This window comes from Quercus suber, unplaced genomic scaffold (genome assembly GCF_002906115.3).
Source record: "Quercus suber isolate HL8 unplaced genomic scaffold, Cork oak 2.0 scaffold_170, whole genome shotgun sequence".
NCBI classification, from domain to species: Eukaryota; Viridiplantae; Streptophyta; class Magnoliopsida; order Fagales; family Fagaceae; genus Quercus; species Quercus suber.
In genome coordinates, this window is record NW_027069630.1 from 1,013,287 (window position 1) to 1,023,124 (window position 9,838).

Below are 9,838 nucleotides of genomic sequence, written 5' to 3' on the forward strand. Positions count from 1 at the left end.
AATTGCACAATAGCTAGAAAAAATGGGGGAGGGGGATTCAAACCTTGGTTATCCTTATAAAGGAGACCAAACAATGTCTGCTGAACCACAATGCTATTGGCTACCTTTCCTTCCTTAATTCTCTGTGTGCAATATTTCTCATCCCCTGTTTAGCATCTTGTTTCCATAATAAGTCTTCTTCTTTTACTTTTATTTTTAAGTATATAAAGTAATTCTAGAGTTTGCTTGATCTGCAACAGTTCTGTTCTTTCTGAGAACAGCATTGTCATGTCTCCTAATTACAGTCACCGTATCTTAGCAAACGTATTACTGGGGGGTTACAGTTTATGCTGCATCTGCAGGTGACTCCTGATGTACATTTCCAGAAGGATTTGGGCTTGGATAGCTTGGACAATGTGGAGATTGTAATGGCTCTTGAAGAGGAGTTCAAGCTGGAGATTCCAGACAAAGAAGCCGATAAGATTGATTCCTGTAATCTTGCGATTGAATACATCTATAACCATCCCATGGCTGGTTAACTTAACATTTGCAGTCCTTTCTATTTTTTCTCATTGAATTACATGTTGAACAGTAATCTGATCAGCCTTTGTTTTGTCTACTCAGTTGGGTATTTGTAGGAGTGATCCCCAAATTGTGGTGGAAAATAAATTGAATCTGTTTGAAAAAGAGTGGCCTTTTCAGAACATGGCTTTGTGATGCTTCTACTTTAAAACATTAACAGTTTATTTTTTATTGTCGACGAATATCTGGATGGCTATGTCCAGTGCAATTAATGTGTTTAAAATGTTTGTGTCACAGAACAGACACTTTGGTGAATGAAGGATCCGAGGTGAACTGGTGGTGGCCCCACTGTTCTCCTTGTGGCATTTGAGATGTTGTGACCGTGGTGTAGGAACTTTGACATTTTGGTGTGTGTATTTTACTATTTTGTGATTTTTTAAAATTTTTTATGGCTTGGGGCCAAAGTAAATAAATAGGGATAATCCAATGGAGCATCAATGTGCATATGAAGTTCTGTGTAAATATAGATGTATTTACCGGTAAATTTCAAATGGTGGCACTGGCAACTGAAATTGTGGAGATCAAGAAGGAAAGAAAATGAAATAGGGATCATTTGGTTAAGCGTGTGTTTATATATGTATGAATGGATGTACATTTGTTCATTCTTTGTGCGTTTGGGTACGAGCATGTATCATTGAATTTGTGGAGAGTATACTTTTCTGTTGCTTGAATTTTGTTGTACTTCTTGTAGGCTTCCACTAATTTAAATTCACATCAATTAGTTGGATTATTTGTTAATTTTAGGAGAAATTTTGAATGATTGGTAGAACTTTTGAATAAATCTTAACTTGAAATGTTAATTGCAAAGGTTTACTGTTTATCATAGATATTGCAAATGATTTATAGTTTGAAGATTATTGCTAAAGGCCACCAAGTAATTGTCTAATAAACTTTTATTAAAAAACTACATTATAAGTTGTTTACAAATCTCATATCGTTAATCAAAGGACATTATTTTAAGAAAATAAAATTGATAATTGATAATCTTTATCCATCAAAATTCATAAATTTTAAATAACTCACCGCTAAAATAAAAACTTTGTTTAGGATAATGTTAATGCCATATAGTTTTTTGCCTTAAGCATTCATTCAATTAATTTTTAGTTCCTATCAAAAAAAGAAAAAAAAAATTTTTTTAGTTCAACTAGTAAAGTTTTTGATAATTGAATAAGAGATTTAAAGTTCAACTCTCCGTCTACACTAAAAATCGATTAATATTTTGGCTCTTTATTATTAGGAGTAGACATTATAGGTTGAAACTCTCTAAAAAAAATTAATTAATTGTTACCATTTGAAGTCATATATGATATATCTCAACAAAATCATTTTTGTATGCTCTACTAGTTTCAAATTAAATGTCACATCATAATTTGTAAAAAGCCATTCCTTTTCCAATATGATTACTTTTCCAAAGCAAATGTCTTTGAATAATAATTTTAGCAAATTTAAATAATCATATATGTTGTCTTCTAACTAATGAATAGTTCAAAATTTTGAAATCCATATGCACAAATATGAATTGTTTATTATGATCTTTCAACTAATAAGCTCTTTTAAAACCTTTTAATGAGTGTTTTGCTCAAATATATCGTGACTATTGAAGCATGCCTTCCCACATGTTCATATGAAAGTAGTCGTATGAGTATACTTAAGTTTTGTGAAATTATTTTTACTTTAACATAAAATCTATTATGGAACCTTTTGACCTAACCAAAAGGCAATACTTAAACAATAAGCTAACCAAAATTTTCAAATGACACAAAAAAAAAAAAAAAAAAAAAAAAAAAAAAAAAAAAAAAATTAAAAAAAAAAAAAAAAAAAAAAAAAAAAAAAAAAAAAAAAAAAAAAAAGGAAACTTCAGTATGGTGAAAATAAAAATTCTTAAACAATGCTATTTTGGACAATTATTTTTAAAACAACGCCAATCAAATTTGGTTGGTTTTTCTAATCATCCTTCATATAAGTATAATTATATATGTTGTCTTTTTATTTACAAGTAGTAAGATTATTTGAATTTTATATACAATAATATAACTTGTTTATAATTTTTTTGAACCAATATATTCTTTTTTTTTTTTTTTTTTGAAGCTGAACCAATATATTCTTTAAAACCTTTCAAATGAGTGCTTTGATTAGATATATAGTAACTATTGGATCATAGCTCCTTACGTGTTCATTTGTGAGTAATTATAGTCTTAATATATATATATATATAGAATGTGCTTAATTTTTATAAAAGGTAAAATAAAAAACATATTAAAAATATTATGAATCCTAATGACCTAACTAAAACACAATATTTAAACTAGAATCCAACCAATGTAAAAATCCCCTAAAGTCTAAAATTCCTAGTTCGTAAATAATACTTATTTGAACAAAAATATTTTAAGATTAAGTTAATTTATAGATTAAGTTCATTATTTCAAATATTATTAGTCATTGAATTGTGTACAAGGCACAAAGGTTTCTGTCCAAATTATAAAAACCCAATGCTAAGAATTTCATGACTAAACTTATGCTGGTGATGTTAGAGTTAGCTATTCTTAATCTTTTTCTCATTGAAGTGCAAGGTAATGATCCAATCTCTATATCTTTGAGTCACTCTTCCATTCCAATTACACTTCGTGGGCCTTTCAAACTTGACAATGTGGATGGAAGCTATTCTACTTGTCTTGAAAAAAGGGTTAAAAAATGTAAGAGAGTTTTAAGTTTTAGAAGTAGGTCAACTATCAACATGCCCGAACTTGACCTTGGACATTATGTTTATAAGGCTTTTAAATTTTGCAAGAAAGTTGGGCATCAAGATTATCCAATGTTTCTGGAAGCTATAAAGGCGGAAGAATTATGCCTAAAAAAATTTGTGAAGCGACATCGAATGACTAATCTGGGAAGGTATTTTGTTGGAATGATTTGAACAGAATTTCAAAAAGAACTGAGATGCCACATTAAGAAGATTGGTAATGTTTTTGACAACAATAAAATTGACGCTAAAAAGGATTTTATGAGATGCACATGGATTATGAAAATGTAATTTTAATTATCTTTGTAATTTTTCATGCTTTTACTCTTGAATCTGCCTTATGTCTTTGTGGTTTTACTCTCTTTCATTGTGATTTCAGTTGCTAGCAAATTTTAAGTATTTATTGTGTGCAATATGATTGTTCTTATTTCTATATCTTTCAAATTGTATAGACTTAGTTGTTTAAGCTTTTAGGGCAATTAGTAATTTAATATAGTATCAGAGCAAGAGGTTTTAAGTATGATCTCTGTCTCCTCCACACTACCTCCCATTTAAAATTCCACGTGTTGAGCCTCACCTATTAAAAGAGAATTGAGCTCACACATATAAGAGATGTTAGAATTATATGATTAAATGATTAAATTTACCATATTCTAATAGTTTAAACTTTTTTGGAGAATCGGTAATTTAACATTAGTAATACTCTTTGTTCATCAATTAGCTTTGGTAGATATTAATAGAGGAGTGTCAATAGGACAGCTAGCTAACCTAGAAAGTGTAAACATATATATATATATATATATGGAAATTAAATTAAAGAGCTGTTGTTAGTTTTCCTATCAACATTGGCAGAAAAATCATACCAATTGAAAATGTAAAAAATTATTTACACTATTTTTCAAATTGTATGTGGCAACCTTTGAGTACAAGTGCATGATTTACCCATTGGCCTAAGCCTGAGTGTGGCGAAGGATATTGTCTCGGTGGTGGGTGCTGTAGATGAGAGTGGGTCAAAGATGGAAGGATATAATTTTTAGTGATGGTGGAGATTGATATCTCTAAGCCGATGTGTAGAGGAAGGAAAATAACAGTGTGCAATGGACAGGAATGGTGGATTAGTTTCAAATATGAAAGCCTACCCAATATATGTTATTGGTGTGGGAAGCTTACACACTTTGATAGGGAATGTCCAACTTGGTTGAAAAGTAGGACTCCTAAAGAGGGTGATAAGTTTGGCCCATGGCTAAGGGCTTTTGTGCCGAATCCATCTCGAAAAATGGTGATACCGGTCCTTGGCTTCGATGAGGACGATAATGGGGATAAGGTGCAACATAGGTGACGATGATGTTTGGACCAATGGGGAAGCCACTTAGGAGATTGAAATAGGTTTGGAGGTAGCCACAAATGCCCAAACTATTATTGCCGAGGAAAGACGACGGGAAGAAACTGGTGATGGAGATAGGGTAGTAGACCCAGTGAATCAAGTTATGGGAAGATATATTAAATCATGCTCTGAGGATGCTTTATCGAGTATTCAGGGATTTGAATTGCCTATGATAAGGGATACACTGCTTCCTACAGAAAATCACATTCCCACCATTACGGAGCAATTAGCGAACATTGATTTTGGGATTACTAGATTTGAGGTTACGAAAGGTAGGAATGCAAGGCTTGGGCTTGAACTCTCTCATTACCAACTAGATGAAGTAGGCTCGCAAGGAAGTACCCGACTCAGATTCAGTGCCTCTATTTGAACTAGTGGGGTTGGTTTTGAATAAAAAAGGAAGAGCTAGGGTAGCAAAGAATCGGTCCAAACAACTGGGTAGTACAAGCGAGGTGGACAATGGTGGATTGTCTAAAGAAGCAAAGGTGACAGTGCTAGCAAAAAGGATTCGACGAGAAGTTGATGAGGAGTTCGATAACATAGTAGAGGGAAAGAAGAGAATAGGAGCTGATAAGAAGGTTCTAACAGTGAAGGTTGGAGTCTAGCCTTGCCAATATCAATGAGTCTCTTAACATGGAACTACTTGGGGATTAGGAACTGCCATGCAGTTGATGAGCTTGGTGATATTATCCGAGCACAAGATCCCAGGATTGTGTTCTTATCAGAAACTTGGTTGACAAAGGTTCAGATGGAATGCATATGTGATAATTTAGATTTTGATGGGTGCTTTACTGTCTCAAGTGATGGAAGAGGCGGTGGATTGGCACTTTTGTGGAAAGCTAGTGAGAATGTTTAGGTGGACTGTTTTTCGAAATACCATATAAATGTGATTGTTCATGAAGGTTCGAAAATTGCTTGGAGATTGACGGGGTTTTATGGGGGGCCCGAAATAGGCTGCAGAAGTGAAGGTTGGAATATGCTTTAGTTTTTGAGCTCAAAATCGAAATTACTTTGGTGTCGCTTATGTGATTTTAACGAATTGTTGTAGGTACAAGATAAATAGGGAGGACCACCTCGAGCTCGTAACCACATGCAAGCTTTCTAAGACACTTTAGACACTTGCGGGTTTGCTGATCTGGGTTACTTAGGGCAGGATTTCACTTGGCATGGGTGTAAAGATGGTGAATTGATTTGGGAGAGATTGGATCAAGGAGTAGCAAACTATGAATGGCTAGCAAAGTTTCCAACAGGGCGGGTGAGGCACTTGAATTGCTTCACTTCTGATCACCTCCCCATATTGGTGTCACTTGCATCGAATGTTAAGAGGCAAAGGTGGAGAAGAAAACTGTTCCGATTCGAGGCAATGTGGTTAATAGAGCCGACCTATAATGGTGTTGTTTCAAAAGCTTGAGAGTGTAGTCCGAAGGGTACACTAAGTATGTGACAACCAAAAAATTAAAGAAGTGTAAGAAAATGCTAAAAGCTTGGAGTAAATATCACTTTGGGAATGTTGTGCAAAGGACTAAGAGAACAAAAGAATTGTTGTGGAAAACAGAAGAGTTTTCAGCTAGAACTGGGTGTTGGGATGAGGTGGAGCGATTAAAATCAGAGCTTAGCAGTTTGTGTGATAAAGAAGAAAAAAAATGTGGTAGCAAAGGTCACACATTCAGTGGTTAAAAAATGGGAATCAGAATACAAAATTCTTCCATGGTACTGCTACCCGAAGAAAATGTAGGAATTTTTTAAAGGGTTTGAGGGATGAGAATGGGGTGTGGCAAGAGGACTAGGAGGTGTTTTCGGAGGTCTTGAATAGATTCTATGCTGAGTTGTTCACTTCTTCTCATCCACATGATTTTGACTGAATCTTGGAGGGGATTTAAGAAGTTGTCACCAAAGAGATGAAGGTAGACTTAGCTAGACCATACACGGTGGAAGAAGTGGATTATGCAATCAAGGAGATGGAACCTCTAAAAGTACTGGGGTTGGATGGTATGCCTCCTTTGTTCTATCAGACTTATTGGACTGATGTAGGTATAGATGTCTCTCAAGCTGTTTTATCAAGCTTAAATTCTAGCTCACTCTTGAAATCTATCAATCATACGTTTATTACATTGATTTCCAAAGTTAAAAATCCTGGAAGAGTAACTAAGTTTAGGCCTATTAGTCTTTGTAATGTGATTTATAAGATAGTTAGAATGGTTATTGCTAACTGTCTTAAGCCTTTGTTAAATTCTGTTATCTCAAAAACTCAGAGTGCTTTTACTGTAGATAGATTGATAACGGATAATATACTTATTGCCCTTGAATCTTTGCACTACATGAAGAACATTTGTATGGGAAAGAAAGGCTTTATGGCACTTAAGTTGGGTTTGAGCAAAGCATATGATAGGATGAAAGGGATTTTCCTCAAAAAAATTCTTCTGAAGATGGGCTTTCAAGAGTCTTGGGTGGCTCTAATTATGGAGTGTATTAGCACAGTCTCATACTCTATTCTGGTTAATGGCGAATCGAAAGGTTTGATTCAACCAACTAGGGGATTGAGATAAGGGGACCCGTTTTTGCCATATTTGTTCCTGTTTTGCGCAGAAGGGATTATTGCTATTATTAAGAGTGCATCATCACATAGAGGAATTCAGGGTTTTTCTATCTGCAGGAATGGTCCAAAACTCACTCATCTCTTTTTTGCAAATGATTACCTGTTATTTTGTAGATCTATCCTGGAGGAATGTGTGAAAATTTAGGAGCTTTTGGCCTGTTATAAAGCAGTTTCAGGTCAAGTTATTAATAAAGATAAAACAACCTTATTCTTTAACAAGAATACTGATGTGTATGTGCAGGAAGCAATCAAAGTTTCTCTAAATGTTCCGGCTATTCAACATTATGAGAAATATTTGAGGCTGCTTTCCTTTATTGGTAGAGAAAAGAAAGCTTGCTTTACACAGATTAAAGAAAGAATTTGGGCTAAAATGCAAGGGTGGAAAGAAAAGCTTCACTCATAGGCAGGTAAGGAGGTTATGATCAAAGAAGTGGTCCAATCCATACCCACTTACTCCATGAGTGTTTTCAAATTGCGAGTTAGCTTGTGTAAAGATATCGAGGCAATGATCCGTAGGTTTTGGTGGGGGCAAGGGGATTCTAAGAAGATTCATTGGGTTAACTGGAACTTGTTGTGTTCTTCAAAATTTGTTGGAGGTATGGGCTTTAGGGATATTCAAAAATTTAATAATACTTTGCTTGCAAAACAAGTATGACGGCTTTTTCATAATAAGGAGATTTTATAGGGTCTTTAGTGCCAAATATTTTCCTATAGGAAATATTTTATGACGCTCTAGTCCATTTAAAATGCTCCTTTGCTTGGAGAAGCATTTTACAATCCCGTGATGTCATTAATAGAAGGGCTATATGGAGAGTGGCGAATGGGTTCTCTATTGATGTATGGAATCATAGATGGCTGCTTGAGTTAGGACATAGCAAGATTATTTCTCTGAGACGAGATGTTGAACTTAGTAGAGTTCATGAAATTTTCTATCCTGGTACAAGAGTATGGGACCCAGGCTTTGAAGGCTCAAGCACGGTGTAATACTCTATAGGCCGGTCAAATTAGCTCGAGAGATGAGTTTCTTTGGGGTACAAGTAGAAGGGGATTGTCTTGTGGTTATCCAGGCTTTGAAGGCTCAAGCATGGTGTAATACTCTATATGGGCATGTGATTGAAGATACTTGGCGACTAGGGGTTGCACTACAGTTTTGTCAGTTCCAGCATGTTCGACAGGAGGGTAATAAGCTAGCTCATGTATTAGCTAAAAGAACAGTTTTATTTGTAGATACTGATGTATGAGTAGAAGATCTATCTAGTGATTTGGATGATGTATTCCAAAATGATTTACATTAATGAAATTTCTTATCGTTTTCTCAAAAAAAAAAAAAAAGTACTTAATACCAAAATGTTATTAATTTTGTTCTTTAGACATTTTCGTTGAAAACACCAAAAAAGAGTATTCAACGAAGAGGAATAATATTAATGTATTACTATATATTATATTATAATATTCATACTATATACAATAGTCTAAAATAATATTATAAATACAATTCATTATACATTTAAGCACTTAATAACACCTTCTAAAAAAAAAAAGGTACTTTGTTACTTCCTCTATCTCACTTTTTTTTTTCCTCTATTCTATTTTGAGATGTCTCAAAATATTGTCCCGTTTCTAAAAATAAAATTCATTAATTTACTAATGTTCCTATTATACTTTTATTAATTTACTAATTCAATTTTTTGATAAATCTTTTTAAGGGTAGTTTTGGAAACTTATACATTTTTAAAAGGTAAATAAGACAATAAATGATGTTCCCTTAAAAAGTTTGACTTTTTAAACAGGACAAAAAAAGTGGGACAGAGAGAGTATTAATTTTGTTCTCTAGACTTTTCTCAAAAAAAAAAAAAAAAAAAATTGTTCTCTAGACATATTTTTTTGGTGAAAACACCAAAAGTGTTAGTTGAGATACAAAACTCTTGAGAATATAGAACAAATTACTATCATGATCTTGTTATTAAAAGAAAAGAATGTAAAAAATGTGAATAATTTTGTCCTTTTACCCTCAGTGCCCTTTTCTTTTTTTCTTATATATATATATATATAACAAATTTTCAAGGGAAAAAAAAATTTAGTTGCCGAGGTGGAAGACTCCATCCACCTCCATTTTTTTTCATCTCACATTTAACTTCGATTAAATAGTAGAAAATCACATATTTCCTCTATCCCTCTCCCTCAGGCCTCAACCAAATATAGCAAAAATGATTTCAATCATGTAGTCTTTATAGCGGGGCTCCAAACTTACCTCCATCTATATTGTTATGTTTTCTTCTGATCACAGTAGATATGTAAAACAATTTGAATTTTGGTCTTCTTTCAATCATAATACTATGAATATCTGCTTTCTGCCTTTAAGGGTGTTTGGTAAGGGATTTTAAACATCGTTTTACAGTATTTAAATAACATTAAACGTATTTTTACACACTTTTTTATTTACATATATTTTCAAAAAATATAAATAACATTACCATAACAATATTACCAAACGCTCCTTTAAATTATTTCATTTTTGTAGCAAGCAACCCTATTTTCTTGAAACTCAACCTGAACC

At 33.4% G+C, this 9,838-nt stretch overlaps 1 protein-coding gene across 1 annotated transcript in view; it reads left to right on the forward strand.

The window, feature by feature from the left end:
• LOC112024595 (acyl carrier protein 1, mitochondrial) overlaps positions 1-518 on the forward strand; it is a 3,699-nt gene extending 3,181 nt beyond the window's left edge. Inside the window, exon 3 of the mRNA XM_065777985.1 lies at positions 342-518. Coding sequence (XP_065634057.1) covers positions 342-518 — 177 coding nt within the window. The remainder of the gene's footprint in view (positions 1-341) is intronic.
• Positions 519-9,838: the final 9,320 nt, after the last annotated feature.